Source organism: Seriola dumerili, unplaced genomic scaffold (genome assembly GCF_002260705.1).
Source record: "Seriola dumerili isolate Sdu_G_001 unplaced genomic scaffold, Sdu_1.0 BDQW01000002.1, whole genome shotgun sequence".
NCBI lineage: Eukaryota > Metazoa > Chordata > Actinopteri > Carangiformes > Carangidae > Seriola > Seriola dumerili.
In genome coordinates, this window is record NW_019174257.1 from 11,073,801 (window position 1) to 11,091,955 (window position 18,155).

The following is an 18,155-nucleotide window of genomic DNA, read 5'->3' on the forward strand; positions in this document are numbered from 1 at the left end:
TTATGTTTTAATTATTTGTATTAATTGTCTTGTTTAATGTATTTTTATTATTTATAGTATTATTAGTTGTGACACTAACACACTTAACACGTGGAGACTGCAAGTGGAAAGAGAGCGGCTGTGACTGGATGTTGTGTTCCTTCTACTGTCTTATTAAGAAAAACAGACGCTGAAGTTAATTCTCAATGTGTTGTTCTGTCTAACGCCAGTGGGGACACGGTTTCTAGTTGTGGGTGTGGTGTTATAGAAGCTGACTGGTAGTTTGAAGTGTGCTCTGTTGTTCAGCTGCACTATTTACAGAGCAATACTCTATGGCTATAGAGGACAGGATTGGATTACACAGTTCTTGAGGACTTCTAGCCACAGTTTTAAACTGATTTACTAAATATGTTACCATCATTATTATCATTATATATTAAATGTAAGAAAATGTCAGTGAGTAAAGAGAGTAAAGGAAAATTTTAGCACTCCAATCAGGAGTTTTCCATTATGTAAACAGGAAGTGGAGTGTTGTGATATATTGTCCAAAAAAGAACAGGTTTAGGGCCTAAATCATATTATAGACCTTACTTTATTCATGTAGATGAGGAGAAATCTAATGAGAAAATATCTAGTTTAACTAAACCTACACATAATTTCATTGTTATAGTTATTGCATAACATTTTAATTTGAGTATATTGTGTTTTTTGTGAAATTATCCAGCATTGCAGCGCCTGTATTTTGACCCTATGTCCGATCATATTGCATGTTAATGTAAATTCTGTTGGTTAGGTATCACTTTTTACTACATGTGCTAGTTACTAGGTTTAAATATTTAGTAACTAATCTCTATGTAAGAACTAGTTTGTGTGGTGCCACAAACACTGGCTCTAATCTTTGTTTGTCCGTCCTTTTCTTTGTATCTGGAGCATCAGAAACTTATCTTGGACGTTTTCTAGGTTTTCCTGCAATAGGCCTCACCATACTCGTATAGTTTGATGTGGCCTACTCTGTCTTGCATTGCCATTCCTCCCTCCTCATTCTGACAAACCAGTCATTGCTGGTTGAGGTAAATTGCATCCCTACCAGTGCAGGAATGTAGAGCTGAGATAGGTGAGCTTCCACCGCTGCAACTCTTCCCTGCGATGGTCTAAAGCGGTCTTGCTTTCTTGAACCTTTGTTCTTGTGAGCTCGCATTTAGTTTATAGCATACAGAGCTCTGCAGGTTGTTAACCTCTGGAACCCGAGGCTGTTTTTGCTCATTCTTTACTCCCTTTTTATTATTCATAGTCACTTCATGCAGTCATGCCATAGGGTCATTAAGGAGAAGGTTAGACCACTCAGAAATGCTATCATTTGATGGTTGAGTACCATACATGCTATACATGTAATGACACCATGGCTTTAAGCATTGAAGGGCCCCAGATATAAGTTTCCAGTTTCACAAGCTTGATCCTAGTATCAAGATTACAAGGTTCTGAACACACTCTGCTTCACATTTAATCTAAACTCAGTGATATAAGGAGGTCTATAGTTGGTTCCACCCAATGCAGGTTCTTATTTTGATCTAACATTGCTGTCAGGCAGTGAGATGCTGATCTTGTTCAGCGTAAATCAAGGATACTTGTAAAACACTTGTGGTGTCTGATGGGCACGAACTGGCTGCTGTGGGAACTGATCTGAGTTTCTGTTCCATCTCCCACCCCTGCCGCCATAAAAAAGTCATAATCCAGCCCTGACACCACACGTCCTTGGCTTGTATCCTAATGCTGAGCCAGGAGGAAAGCATCCAAAATAACATTCCCTTTGATGCTTTCATGCTAGCCCAAATAAATCCATGTATGATGAGCAGCAATGACACATTTTACTTATTAGGAGGAAATTTTTTGGAGACTTTGTTGAGAAATGAGAACATGGACACTCAGTTTGTGCATCCTCGGTGGATTAGCACACGGCTGACTTTTTAGCTTTTTGCTTTTTAATGGCCACTGGATGAATACATTTCATTAATAAAATATTTCTGAACTCAAAATGTGATTTTTGGGTTAATTCTAAAATCTGTTTCTGTTGAGCAACTATGTACTAATCAAACTTGTATTGATTTAGCTGCACAAGTCTCCACAAAACCTTGTATTTAGTGAGACCTTTTGTAAATGAGGCCTATAATTCAAAACAGGAAATGTTTTATTTTTACTTTTATTTTTAAAACTTTTTTATCTCTAGGGCTTCAACTCTCAATACATTTTTCATGCAGATTGAAAAATGTCTGTTGCACTGAAGTTTGTCAGAATTCATTAAAGTTTACCTTGTCATTAAGATAGTTGCCAGTTTCATTTGATTGTTTTATTAGGAAAATGAAAGGCTTGTATTCGTGTTCATACAAAATTTAACAATTGAGGAACATTTGTTTGCTCTGTGTTTTGTTGTCTGTACTGAATGGGGGGGGAAAGTACTGTGCCCTGAAAGCTCAATGCACTGCAACTTAAGAAAAAACATGCAATAGACAAAACAAACAAATTCAGAAAACATCATTTTGACAACACATGTGCTGCACACACTCACAACACAATGGAAGCATTTCCAGGGGACCCTAAGAAGTGATGAACCTGGCTGTGACACAGTTGTTGTTCAATGCCTTGTGTGCGTCCCAGCCGAGTTCATCGAGAGAGAGAGAGAGAGAGAGAGAACTGGTGTAAGGATTACGCTCCCATTGAGGAGACCCCTCATCACTTTTTTGTATCCACTGGAAACACTTCTGTTGCGTTGTGAGTATTTGCAGCACATATGTTGTCAAAATGATGAATTTGATGGGTTTTGTCTATTTGCATGTTTTATTAAGTTGCAGTGCATTGTGGCCATGGCAACAGGTTCATCTGAATGTCCGGCAGAGCTCCTGACCTCTCTTTAACCTCAGTCACCTTCCTGAGTGGGGAAGAAAAGCCTTGGTGTCATTACAGTTAGAGAGAGAAAACAAGCAGATTAACTGCATCAGAACTGACAGTCATGCATGACGGAAACTATTGTTGTGGTGATCAAACAAGTAATGTGTGACTAACATGGCAGATTTAGTGCATCATGTTTTCCCACACAGATGTTGATGTTTACACTCTCCTCTCATCTCCTTCCTTTAGGCTCTTTCTGCTTTCTCCCCCAGTTCTTGATGAGCAAAGGTCTCATCTCTCCGTCTTCTCCTTCTACTACTAATTCCTCCTGTGCTGTCCAGGAGATGTCAGTTTATCCTCAGTCTCTGTCTCATTCTCCCTCTTTCCTTTGTCTATGTTCTTCACTTCTTCCCTCTTCCGTCCAGCCGTAATGAGTAAAGGTCAGTGTGTCTGAGCTCTCCTGTTGTGCTGTCGGTGTTTGTGTCTGTTACCAAGGTATTTACCAGCTCTGGCCTTTAGCTGCTGTCCTAACAAGCAGCAAACACAGCACTGCAACAGCTGGTGGAGGAAAAATGCTGGAGCAAGAGGAAAGACAACCCAAGACACAGTTCATTCAACACAACCCAAACATTCATAAATCTGGTTTTAATAGAGAAACAAAATATCAAATCATGTTGCTTTTGAATTGTTTATTTGTGTTGTTGCCAATATATTGTTATTTTTGTTGACACCACAAGATTTTAGGTAGATAATAGTAATAGTAATAGTAATAATGAAATAAATCATGTTCGTATAGAAGTCACAATGACATGGAAAATGGCCTGATGCAGTTTCCCACAGACACCTGAGTTAAGTCCTAGAAGCTCTTTCTTCATGAGCATAATATAATAAAATTATCTTTGCATTTATTAAGTTTTAAACGTATTCCTCAAATGAAATCCTGTCTAAACATCCTGTTTCACTTGGAGTATGTAAAATGTCCAAAATCAAGGTGAGATATACTTAATGCATGTTTATTAATGCATCTGAGTTACAGAAACTTACAGCAAAGACTAAAACTCTGTTTGTCAAAAAGGCAGAGGTTGGTAATGCAGGCAATCAAATGAGGCAACTGAGTTAAAATGAGCAAAATCTAGCAGGTAGAAGATATGCCAGCTGAGGTCAGCAAAATGCAGGTGAGCAAGAATGCCAGACAAAAATGCAGGTGAGATTGAAAATAAACTCCCAACACTATGGCCAGGAGTGTTAGTGAGAAAAGAGTAGGTGCAAAAGGAGATGGTAAATACCAGGAGACTCATCAGGTGTGCAAGTGGGTGTGGGAATGAGCTGGCTGTGATGATAGTAGAGTTAGTAACTGCCAGATAAATATGCAGGAAAATATGCGCCAAAGTTAAGAAATCGCTGATGTCTTCGTCTTTCTTTTGGAGCTTTCTCCAAATTTTTTCTCCTGATTTTGTTTTAACAATAGTATATTCACAGCTGCTCCCATTGCAAGAGCTGTGTCTGCTACAAACCTCAGTGAATACTGTCTCCTTGAAGCAGGATACAGGGCTTTTAAACCACTTTTACCTACAATCAGAAACATTCCATCTTATGGTGGCCATTTCAGGAGAGTTAGCTGTTAAGGTGCGGCTACAAAGGAAGTGTTTATCAGTCGTCAGTCTCAAGCTCATCTGATGGAGAAGATACGCTTCTATTCTTGAATCATTTTATGCTTCAAGTCTGTTTTCTTCTATTTTATGTGCAAAACTACATTGATTGTGTGTTGGACTCTTTCAAAACCTCAAGATGTTCAAATAGTTTCGTATATAACAGAGAAAGACAGCAAATCCTCACATTTGAAAAGCTGAAATCAGAGAATATTCAAACGACAAACGATTAATTGATTATCAAGGTAGTTGCAGATTAATTTAGTGCTGATGGACAAATTGAATTTTCACTGGATTTTTTCTTACTGGGAGACACAATGGGACTGAGCCACTCTTAGAGTTATTAGATACTGTACACATGTGCTACACTGCTGCAACAAGTGAAGAAAAAGAAGGTCAGTGGTGGTTGAGATAGTTCCCTCAGAACCAAACTGACTACTGTTGGACAGATGTGGCGGTGTAGGACCACAGCTGGCAACAGCCCATCACATGAAACAGTGCAGATGAGAATCACTGTGGATTGTGTTCCTACAACAATGATTAGCTAATCCAATATAAAGTGGCTTCATAATAGATGTGAGGGAATGAGGGAATGTGTCTGAAGTGTTGTGGTGTTGATTTGTCTTGGTCTTATGTCAGCATGACATCACCTTGGCAACACAATCTCAAGTGCTCTTTAGGCTGGCTGTTTTATATTGCATTATGTTACGTTGTTGTGTGTGTGTGTGTGTGTGTGTGTGTGTGTGTGTGTGTGTGTGTGTGTGTGTGTGTGTGTGTGTGTGTGTGTGTGTGTAAGTACTCTGTAGGGAAGAAATCCCATCTGCTGTTCAGGCACCATGGATTTGCTGTGGTCTGATTCAGCACTTTTTCTTAAACATGCGTATACACACACACACACACACACACACACACCCTTCTCAGTATTCAAAGTGTCATTATCTTGTAGCTGCCTTTTCCATCACCCACAATGTTTCTTCATAATCAGGTTCTGCCATAGCGCTCCCTGCTTTCTCTCTCTTACACACACACACACACACACACACACACACAAACACACTTTCTTTTCGTAGGGGTTGCCAGCAGCATCCAAAGTAGAAATAAGATTACAGTTGGATGAGTTTTGTCAGTGTCTTTGCAAAGGTTACTGTAAGGAACAACTGTCTGTCTACCTCTCAGCCTACTTCCTTCTCTCTGATGTCTCTCTTCATGTTGCAAGACACAAACCACACAGTTGTCTTTCGTGATGGTCATTACTTGCTGCTCCACTCACCGTCTCCAGCCCACAGCCCTCTCCATCAGATTCGATATTCCTGGGTCAAACCTCACCCAATGAGTGCAGTGTCTGATATGTCCCAGGACGGGGCTCAGACTGTGCGGTGTCAGGGGTGTTTGTCTTCCTTGCTTGTTTCGAGGTTTGTAACAGGACTTCTCAGTGAGATTAATTCAAACAGAGACCTTTCTTTGTTCAGATCAAGACTTTCTGTTACTCGTGTGGCTTTTTGCTGAGCTGTCACTTTTAAATACCACGGACATTTAGTCCATTCTTTAAAAAGATGACTGTGCCAAAACATTACATTTAAAACTTGAGCTCAGGACCTCAGCTGGACATAAGCAAAATAGCTTATTCAATTTTTTTACATTAAAATAAATCAGTGCATTTTATCAGTGTTTATTTTGACTGAAATAAAGGTGGAAATCTGATTCTAAAATAGTTTTTGCAGCATAAAGTGTCCCTTTCCTCCTCTCCCTCTTTTATGGCACAAATCACTAACTTCCTCCCCTTGCACCTTTAATGGACTCCGGTATATCATGAATAGGTCATCTGCACCTTTTCCCAATCTCTCTCTTCACTCACTGTTAATATAAAGACATCCTCAGCCATGTTCCTTGCAAGAGGCCCGTGTTTACCAGAAACCTCCATGTGGATATAAAATCCAGGTGAAATCACTGAAAACTAATCTGCTCCTTTTTAAAAACAAATGGGTGAAATTGTTCTGTGACCAACATATAACAATATAAGATACAATAAGATAAAATACATCAATAAAGTAAAATCCTTTTTCCTACAACTAAGAAATATTGTGAAAATCAAAACTATATTATTCGAGATCTGTAAAAAGTCATTCATGTGTTGGTCTCACTGTAACTCACTGTTCACAGCCCTGAGTTGTTCTTCTGAGCCTCTGCTCCAGCTGCTGCGAGACCGTTAACTAATACACAGCGTAGCTCACACGTCACTGCAGTGTTGGCCAATCTACACTGGTTACACATTGAGGCAAGAATTGATTTTTAAATTCTTTTAATTGCCTATAAAGCACTACACGGACTGACCCTATCTATATTTCTGAATATAGATAGGGTCACCGAATTGCAGTGACAAATATCCCACAGTGCTGATGGTACTAACTTCTTTTACTCTGCAGTATGAACACAGTGTCAGTTAATCTCCAACACACCTGGATGCCCCCTCCAGCTGCGGCAACAGCTGTTGCCAAGACCGAGAGGGAGCGCGCCACCCCAAAAAACACGGGAGGGATGTTACATCTGCAAAACACTGTTGAAAATACAATCAGTGATTTAGTCAATGTGGAAGTGATTTTACCTCACTCACCCTCATAGTGTTGTCACCTTGGTGGTCCCATTAAAAAAAAACAATGGCAGGACACATTTTGAAACTCGGTTGTGGTGTTGTAACATAGCTTTAAATACCGTCCTGGTGCTCCACAGTTTAATCCATCTCCTTCAAGTGTTTGTGACTCAAATATCCCACTTAATGTCTTTGATTATGAGGATTTATTATTTATCATCATGAAACCCATGGAAGTATTTGACACATAGCAGCGTTTTAAAGCTGTGAGCATGTAAGTTGACTTAAATCAAAGTCAGAGAGGGGATAAACTATATTTACACTGTATTTTGTAACATTTCAACTTAAATCAAGGTTTCTTATGAAAGGGCTGACGGCTAATAACTGCAGACTCAAGGCATTAGCATATATGACTTGTTGTTTGTATTCCTATCATCTGTGAACTCCTCACCACTAATCTGTGCACATTACACAAACATATAAACAAGCAGTTTGCATTCATGTCCAAGCTGTAACCTTTATTATTTGGCTAAGATTTAAAATCTCAGCACGGAGCAACTCGTCCAGAAGATAGATTCACAAGTTTAAGGTTTAATTTCAGGTAGATTAAAATGTAATGAATCACATTTTACTCCCACAATTTGTCTCTCGATCCTCTGTATCACCCCTCTTCTCCATCACACACAAACACACACACACACACACACATTACTGAATGAAATGAAAATCTCATTATTAACACACATTTTTTGTCCCTGTCCTCTCTGCAGGAGCTGGAGGTTGGTCTCCTCTTGTCTCCGACAGATACCAGTGGTTGGAGGTGGACTTGGGGAGGCGGACGCAAATCACAGCTGTCGCCACGCAGGGACGATACGGCAGCTCTGATTGGCTGACAGCCTACCTGTTGATGTTCAGTGACACAGGACACAACTGGAGACTACACAGACAGGAGGACAGCTTAGGGGTAACTCTGCTGCAATGATCTGTGACCAAAAGAGTGTGACTGAAAATGTATTATATTTGAGAGTCCTACAGGAAATTCATCCTCATGCATGCGTTGCAAGAAGACAAAATTATCTCATGTTGCAAAATGCGGCTTGCATGTTGCAATTTTAGTGGAACATGATGCAGCATCAGTGAAAAAGTAATACCTGCATGCTAAACCACAGATTTCTTTAAATATAAAATACAAATTGGGATAGAAGATCAGCTTCAGGCATTGTGAGGCAAAGTGTTTCAGAAGAACTCTCTGCATGTAACAGGAGGAATATAGATAATAAAAACTGTCGGTCAGCTGTTTAGTTAAAGCTGATAATTCAGCAGTGTTTAACACATCAGCAAGTTGACCAATTCACAGTGATTTTTTTTTTTTTTTTTTTTGACACCAAATAATCACCATGGTTTGAAGATCAACTCAATTTTGCTCCTTTTTTATATTTTTATTTTGGTCAAATTATTGTTGCTTAGTCGTACAGCTGCCACTGTACCTGTTGGTGTCAGCTGTTGCAGTGCCCTTGAATGTAGCACAAAGCAGAGTTTTCAAAATCGTCCTTATAATGAAAACAACATTTTTCGGTGATGGATTACCTTCCTCGAGCAATTTCACATCTCTACAAAGCTCTTTAGATTTGTGCTGAAATGAAAACCAATGACTGCATGTTGGGATATCTAAAAACTACTGAAAGTATCCGGCATGTGTTGTTATTTGGGTTAAAGCTGCACCTCTACATCTCTTTTAGACAATATTAAGCTGTGAATAGAGCTCAGGGTGGAGCGCAGCTCAACACTCAGGTTGATTGAAGTTAAAATACATTTGGCCTTACTGTCATACACATAATTTACATTATCTGTGGGGACTGGTACTGCCTGCAGCAGCAAGCCTGCTCACCAGGAGCCTTTCACTCTTTATTAATAATGGATGGAACAATGAAAGGAACCTGGGCAGGGCTCCTTCGACTGCATGGAGCTGCTGTCGAACAGTTTAACCTCTGCTGACAGGAGGCGGGTGCTGTTGCTAGAAAAGACTGTGTGGCGTACAAAAAGTCACAGCTTTGATTCCTGCAGCGGAGAAGGTGTCCATCAACAGTCTCCAAGCAAGTCGCTGAATGAAAACTTGCCAGCTTAGTCACTGTGAGCCGGTCTTGATAACGGTGTCAGCTCAGTGCCTAAAATGTAAATGTGAATCTGTGAGGAAGCTGGCAGAGACAGGCATGTGGTGATTTAGATATTCTGCAGTGCAGCTGATGAATGAAGTCCTCCAAATGGACTGTGGAGAAACTCACAGCTGAGGCTCTTTCCTCTGCTTCTCCTTCAGTGCTGTGGTTGCTTCATGACTGCATATGTTCCCCAGTGTTTCATCTTTGCTCTCAAAGTCATTATTTTACAGCATTTTATCTCATTTTTAAACTATTACACATTTCATTTTTCAATAAAGAGAAGAGAGAGAGTACTAGTCTGCAGAAGGAGCAAACCACTGTATGTCAGAATGACAGGAAGCCATGCAGGCCTCAGTTGATTGAACAACATTAGACATGAGTCAGAGGCAGTCAAGCGTCTCCTCCCTCCTTTATGGTAGACAGTGCACCCTTCTTGTTACAGTAGCAGCCTGGAGAGCAGCTTTTGATTCAGATTTGACAGGATACGATTTTCTCCCAGTGAAGGATACGAATGCTCTGAAGCCTGGGAGTCATCAGTAAAAAGAGAGAACGGGGTTGCGGCTTAAAAAACTTGTTGATTTTACACTCAGCATGGAAGGTGATAAACCCAGATCAGCTTTCAGAGTGTTTTTTAAAGCTCCATATATTAGTCAGGCCAGCTTAGTGTGTCTGTTAAGGAGGAGATTTGACTGCAAAAACAGCTGGATCAGGCACAGCCTTTCTGACTTCTTAGCTTACATGCTCTGTCTTTCTGCTTTTGCTCTCCAGCAGTGGAAAGTAACTGAGTACATGTACTGAAGCACCGTACATCAGGAAAGTTTTGAAGTACTTGTGCTTTAACTGAGTAATTCAATTCGCTGCTACTTTACACCTCTACTCCACAACATTTGAAAGGGACACATTTACATTTTATTTATTCGATGACTATAATTACTTGTTACTTTAGAGATTTTACATGTAAAACATTGCAATAACTTTTTTTTGCCTCACAAAATATGATGCAATTTTGTAGATTAAACTACATAATAATGTATAAAATGGCCCCAACTCCACCAACTACAACAGTAAAATTCTATTTATGTGTAATAATCCAATAATATAATCGTACAGCACTCACTGGGTCCATTTTGCTGCATTGTTTACTTTCACTATTTGCTACTGATACTTATGACACTGACTTTTGGTGCAGAGCTTTACTTGCATCGGAGTAGTTCTAAATGCTACTTTTACATAAGAAAAGGATGTGAGTTCTTCCTCCACCAACACTTAGTGTTAACAGTGTTTTTAAAGCTCCAGATGTCTGTGTGTTGTTAGCAGTGATTTCCCCTTCAGACTTCACAGATGGTCTAATTTAAGTAGCTGTTAGTGGCTCAAAGCGGAAAAATAAACAGATTTTTTTTTTTTTTTTTATAAAGGGCATAATACAAATGTATTTCCCCTTTTTTTGTTCCCCATTGATCATTTTATGACCCCCCTCAGATTTAGCATTTGAATCCTCATATGGGGTGTGACCTCAAGGTTTATAAACACTGGACTTAACTTTGTATAAAGTAGGTAAAACTAGCTCCACCTCGACCAGCTGTGACAGTAAAAAGCTGCTTACACATTGATTCATCAGTATTAACAAACTAATATGTAAAATATTCTATAAAATATAGTGTAATTTAAAGCGGTATACAAACACACAAATAAATAGTTTACAACACACTATTATGTAGTTGTAAGGAGATATATGGACATTTGAAGTGTTTTCTGATGTATTTGTCAACAATTATAACTTCTCATTAATGTCAAAAACAGTATATCAAAGCTGTAATGATGTATATTTTTTGGGCATCTTCTATTTGACAGACAGTGGAGACAGACAGGAAATACAGGGAGAGAGAGCGTAAGGGAGTGACATGCAGTAAACAGTCCGGCCAGCTGGAAGTTGAACAGGTGACCTGCTGCTAAGGGTTTTTTCCGCCCATGTGGTATACGTCCCAACCACTCGGCCATTGGGACAGTTAAGCTGTAACAATAATTAATGATGCACGATTACACACCTGAACAAGTCTTACAAAACTTTTATGAACTATGTATACAAATGATTCAAAGGCAGATGTTCAAGACTCATGATCATGGAAATGTAGTTTGTAAAAATGTCTTAATTCAAGGTCCATGAGCTTTCAACTCTGATTCTCTCTCATGCCCTCCTCCTCCTCCTCCTCCTCCTCCTCCTCCTCCTCTTCTCTACCTTTCTCACTTCAACTCAATTTAATTCGGTATGCTGTATTGGCATGAATGTCAGGTGAACAATATTGCCAAAGCATTAAGGATAATACAATTCAATAATGAGATGAGAAAAAAAAAGTAAAGGCTTGTCAGAGGCTACTCATATTTCAATAGATGCTCGGGCAAGCAAATGTGGTGCAGCTCTCGTCAGTCTCCTCAGCAGGAAACAGAGCCATTTGTTGAGCTTAACGCTCCGTTGCCCAGTCGGCTCAGTCCTTCAAAGCACCGAAGACGCCACTGAGATCACAATTATGCAGCACCAGGGAAGCCAATTTCACTCACATAGCCACATCAGTACACACTGTGCGGACACACACGCACATGCACAGGCGATGTCACACATTTTCAAGTAGGGAGGACAGACACAAGCAAAGCACATGCACACAAATGAAGATTTTTTTTTTTTTTTGGTCCTTACAAATGTTAATGCAAGTATTGCTCTGTGTGTGCTGTTTGCCTGTCAACCAGAAAATCCCACTGGATTCACACATGCAGCCGATTGTTGAAAATAGAGGCCATTAGTCTTTTAAGAGAGGCCTGGTGTGGAGACAGACCAGGTCCCAGTTATTGATCATTGGACAGGGAGAGGAGGAGAGAGAGGGATTATCAGCAGTTAGGATCAATTGCCTCTGTGAGCTTAAAGTTTGGAAATGTCTCAGGATCACAGATGTTAGGAGAAATTTTTCCTCCACACTCTTCCTCCTCCCATCTCTTACTTTTAAAGATCATTTCATTGCAAATCATACTTTCTGTCAAGAAGAGCTCGATTATGACCATCAGAGTACAAAAAAAGTAGATCCCATGTCCCTGTTTAAGACACTCAATGAAGAAATTGCTACACTGCTGCAGCAACCAGTCAAACATGGATGTTTGGATTTAAAATTCACCAAACTAACACGTATTCCTGTTGTGCCAGGCTTTTCCAGGTAACAGTAATGCAGACACTGTGGTCCAGTACAAACTGGAACAGCCCGTCATAGCTCGCTACCTCCGTTTGATCCCTCTGGACTGGAACCCCACTGGGAGGATTGGTCTCAGACTGGAAATATATGGATGTCGTTATAGTAAGTCCACTTTTATTCTTGGACTCCTTTTTGTCAGTTTGGGTTCAGGCATAAACAGTGGGATCCAAAAGTCAAAGTCATGTTTGTTTGTTTATGTTATAGCATATATAAGTGTTCAAATTCTACAAATACTCATTATCTGAGAATGTAAAGATATTCAATGACAGATTAAAAATGCTGTGTGTATAACATGCAAGAGTGGTATCCTCCTATACACCATTTAACACTGGGTTGTTTTGTTGCAGTAAATTTTGTTGTTTGTTTTATAGCAAAGGGAGATCGCTCTATGGCATAAACAGACTCAAGTTCTTCTTTTCATACTTCACTTTTGACATGTCACATCTGTAAGAATGTGTACTGGCTTTTAGCCCTTAAAGGGAAATAAAACAGCAAACTACACTTTGCAGAAGGTGTTAGGAATATGACATATTAAAATAGAATGCTGCACATAATATCTCCATTCTTTACCTGAAGAAAGTCTGAGCCCGGAAACTGTAACTGTAAACCTAGCATCACTTTTATATTTGAACTGGGACAGAAAAACTGCTGATACTGTTACAACATTTATTTATTTTTTTATCATACAGATTCACATGAATTCTGCTCTCACCCCAATAAGATTTAATTACTCACACTGGTCTTGTTAAGGTCTGTGGTTGCTGCTCTGTAGTCATTTGCAGAGACTCCACCACATGGTTTTGCAGTTGTGTGTACATTAAGAGGCCAAAGGTTTTCATGCTCATTAGAAATGACTCACTCAGAGACAATCAATAATGTTCAAGCAATAGAAATACGGCCGTACACTAGAAAATACGGGCTGTTGTTTTTGAGGTGCACAGGGACCACACTGTCTTTTTATAATGTTCAGTAACAATGGAAACAACAAAACACATGTACAACAGATGGTTTAGCAATGAAATGTATGGAAAATCAAGCATTTTATTAACTTTGCTGCATTATAAACTTTCTAAACACCAAGCGCTCCTGTTGTGCTGTCTTTTACTGTAATGTCTCTTTCACATGTTTTCTACACATGCATTTGTCTTTGAGTTACAACAGCGCTTGAAGTTTTTCACTTTAACCTTTAAACCCTGCATGCTGGTAGAATAGAAACTTGCATTTTCTAACATTGGTCAAACTCACAGACCTCCAATTGTTTTGAATCGATGTGATACTGTCAGATAGTGTGGAATAAGATTCTCTCCGGTCTTGATGCTGCTTAATGGGAAAAAATGTAAAAACTGGATGTTGAGAGATTGAAGCTACATGCCAAATAGCTCTGCTACAAGATACACATTCAGTGAGGTTAGTAAACCCGGTCACACATGGTTTAAACTGATAATCGTGCTCAAAGTGTATCTGTGTTTGGATAATGAAGCTCTTCCTCCTCCTCTGTGTTGTTCTGCAGCTTTTGACGTGGCAAACTTTGATGGCAGCAGCAGCCTGGTCTTCAGGATGAGTGTTAGGCCGAGCCGGACGGCAATGGAGATGATCTCTCTGAAGTTTAAAACCCTGAAGAATTCTGGGACTCTGCTCCACGCAGAGGGACAGAGAGATCACAGCCTCACTCTGGTGTTGGAGAAAGGACGGCTGCTGCTCTATCACCAACAAGGTACAACATTATTCTTCCAACATGTGGCTGAGATAAAACCTGCTGATCCCTGGGGAGGAATTCACGTTACAGCGCCGACACAGGCTAAGAGTCAAGATATAAAACAAATAGTGGACTAAAAATTAGGCCGTCATTCCTGGGCAGGGAAAGTCAATGAAACAGTACTTGTCTCTCCATCTTTACTACCACTAAAGTGCACTTGAGCAAGGCCCTTAACCCCAACTGCTCCAGTGGAGCTGCTCTGTGGCCAGCTGGTCAGACTGTGGGTGTACTGGGCAGCTCCCAGGTGTGAATGTGTAGGTGGACGTAGCCTCTGTGACATCCTGAAGAGCAGTTTTGAAGCTCAGAGTGGGCTGCTTCACTGTTTCCATCTTGGCAGTGCCTGACTCCGCCTAACTCCTGGCTAATCCATAAGTGGACAAGGAGGTGGGGCTTGTTTGGACCCAAGACTTCAGTGCATGCCGGTTTCATAGTTGTGGCAAGCATAGCACAGCTTGGTGTCTGGGCGTGTTGCTCGAAGGCTAACCCAAGGTTAATTCATTTGTACGCTATTTAGCTAGTTTCAGCAGCAATGCTAAAAAGCTCAGACATTGATAGGCTACCTGCTAATCAGTGCCAACATATTAATAAAAATAATACTAGAATTTCACTCACCTCAAAATACAGGAGCACAGACTCATGTTCTGTTCAGTGAAGTGCACAACAAGCCAAATCATTAGTCTGACATTTGCTTGAAAAATCCTCCAAAACGCTCCAACACATGGCCGAGTTTTGTCATGCTAAGGTGAGTCATGTTCAGTGACTCAAATTAGCTGAAAGCTAGCGGACTGTGACAGCATGGTATATAAATATGGAGGACAAAAATTTTGAAACACTTGTAAATACATGTATTTTACAGTAGCTCAAAGTCTCTTACACTTGAAGTTTCTGGTAGGACAAAAAACTGCAAGGCGGCAGGAACTTTGGATGTTTTAATTTAATCATTAAAGTGTTTTGGAAGTTCTTTCTGATGATTTTGCTGGCAAACTCTGCAGCTCTATCTATCGGTGCATTCGTTGTTCAGTTATTGTTCACTGCTCTGAGTAAATGTCAGCTAAACACCTAAACCGTGCAGTGTAATTATGCACTCATTCAGGCTCCAGAGCCTCCACCATCCCGTGTCTATATAAGGAATTTAATATCCAGCACATTTTTGTCCCGACAATGAAACACAGGGAGCTCCAAGTCGTTCTCTATCCATCTGCCGGTTTGCTTATGTGTTTGTCAGAAGTGATTTCTAAGATACCACTGATCCAATTTTGAGAAACTCAGGAGAATCATGCTTCTTTCTACTTTTCCTAATGAGCTCACTGCAGTCTTTGTTTGTTTATCCATATGTCTCAGACAATATTTCAGATTCAGATTTTAAAAAACTTTGGGAATTGGTGCACTTCATGTCTGCAGGCTTGAGGTTACAGGTCACTACAAAGAAACATACATGTTGTTGATGGACTGTGAAGGAGGACAGCATCATTTGTTGGGAGAAACATGTTTACTCTTGTAGTAGTTTTTTTTCCCAGGCTTTCTCGCCCTGGTTCTCTCACAGCTTGACTTCCTCATATTGTCTCTCTTTTAATCTATGATGGATGTTAGCAACATGTGTTAAGGATGAACTCTGTGGAGCACAGTGGGTTAGCACAGCATAACATGATCCATGGACTCTGCCTGCACAGAATGAAGCTGTGTGTGTGTGTGTGTGTGTGTGTGCGTGTGCGTGTGTGTGTGTGTGTCCGTGTTTGTGTCCGTGTTTGTGTCCGTGTTTGTGCGTGTGTATTTGTGCGTGTGTATTGATGTGAATGAGGTTAAACCTGAGGTGTTGTCGGACTGCCAGGCCGTCGTATTATCGCCATATGGCAAACCTCTCATCGACGGTGCCATCTGGCTGCTGGAGCACTCCAGCACTCTGCTCAGTAACCATTCCTTTCCTTCCTTCATTTAGGGGTTTTCTGTAATTTTATCGGGAATATCAAACTATTTTTCCAGCGAAAACTGGTTTCTTGTCCTAAGTGAAGTTATAGTTCAAATTTGTAACAGTGGATAATTAATCATAAAATGGAGTTTATCCAATTGTACCAATTAAGTGGTAGAGCAACAATTCCTACCAATACTGTCTTTGATATAAAATTTTTTTTTTTTTAAATCAACCATTCAGAATTGTTTGATACTCTCATCATAACCTTCGTTTGTATTATATATAAATACGTTGTTTAATCAGGAAGTCATATAGAGATCGAGATCTCATATACAAGTATGAGTGTAAGTGTAAGACAGGTCAAAAGACATGATTCATGAGCGGAAATGTTTCTGATACCAGAGGAGATGCTAGTTAACATCCAGATGTAAGACTAGTGGAACTAGATAAACATTGATGGTGGACATTCAGGGGAAACCAGTGGGTCAGATACAGTGTCACTGGAAGTCCTGGTTAAGCAGCTGAGTATCTGCTCTATGCTTAGATAAGAGTAAGACTGAAAGGTCAAAGCACAATTTAACATAAGACATCCACAGGAATATTCCCCAAACTTTTGGCACTTTTCACCATGTAAAAATGTGGAGAGCTAAGAGTGTATGACCATCATTATAGTGCTGACCTGAGTTTATAATTGTGTGCAGTGGCAATGAAGGGAAATTTTGTTTTGTTTGGAAATGTTTTTTCCATGATTTGAGGCAGAGGCGCATTGGTTCTGGATGTTTATCTATACATATATGCATTTGATCCTCCACCAGTTGAATTCCACTATGCTCTACACAAACTGCACAGTTTGTTTATTTTACACATCTTGATACTCGATACACAGCTCAAATGTCAGTTGCAATTACAGCATGAATAGTAGGAAACCACTGCAGGTGAAAAGTTGACTCAGTTCTATTACTATAATAACAGCATTTCAAGGTCCAGGTCCAGTGTATGGTTATAACATTTGCATGGTCGCATTTTAATGATGGTTATTGAAAGCATCTTTCTTTCAGTACATAATATACACATTAGTGCTGGATTTCCATAGGACTGCTCCCCCTTTTTGGCACATGTGGACATGAGGATAGGTGAGAGCGTATGGCCATCATTATGAGGCAGACCTGAGTTGCGATTGTGTGCAGTGGCAAAGAAGGGAAATTCAGCCACATGCAGACATTTTGTTTTGGTAGTTTCAGTAATGAGAGAACTATTCTCAGACATGTAGTTGTACCATTGTGGCTATATATCACCCAACTGTTGAATGTCACCCTCTGATTTGGCGATGGAGGCTTGCATGTCTGAATAAGCCTCATGTTGAACAGGCTCCATTACTCACTTTTGTACATTTCGCACTCCAATTCATGCATTATTCTAAAAAGATATATTGCTACATGACTGAAATGTAGGCTAGTATTTTAGCATCAAAAACCAAAACTGCTGCAGCAGAAATGTTGATCCAGTTATGTTACTGTAATGACAAAATTTCAAGGACAGAGTTATAGTCTTATGATAATGTTTGCACAAGGCGTCTTTCATTTAGTGCAGCGGTCCCCAAACGTTTTTCAGTGGGGGCCACATCAACTTTCCTTTCTGAAATGGGGGGCCGAGGTTAGTCTATAACAGGAAATGATATGGGCCAGGGTGACAACCAGTATTATTGTGGAGATTACAATGATAATTTGTTGTAGCTGCCCTTCGTTTGGCTTTGGCACCACCTGTTGATTTGCAAAAAAAAGTAATAAAAAGTCACATGTGTTTGTTTGAAGTACCACAGATACTCCATTTATTTTATAGAAAATAACAACACAAACTGATGGTAATGCCGGGGGGGGGCCGGCGGGCCGGTGGGCCGGCGGGCGGCTAGCTCTGCTTGCTGGGCGCAATGCCTGTCCTGGCGGGGGGGTGGAGTCGCCGGGCCGCTAGCTCTGCTTGCTGGGCGCAATGCCTGTGCCGGG

General features: G+C 40.2%; 1 protein-coding gene across 1 annotated transcript in view; it reads left to right on the forward strand.

Annotated features, from left to right (window-relative positions):
- Positions 1-18,155, forward strand: part of LOC111237494 (contactin-associated protein-like 4) — a 119,616-nt gene that overhangs the window by 34,567 nt on the left and 66,894 nt on the right. The window contains exons 3-5 of the mRNA XM_022766650.1: positions 7,869-8,062; positions 12,445-12,592; positions 14,001-14,204. Coding sequence (XP_022622371.1) covers positions 7,869-8,062; positions 12,445-12,592; positions 14,001-14,204 — 546 coding nt within the window. The remainder of the gene's footprint in view (positions 1-7,868; positions 8,063-12,444; positions 12,593-14,000; positions 14,205-18,155) is intronic.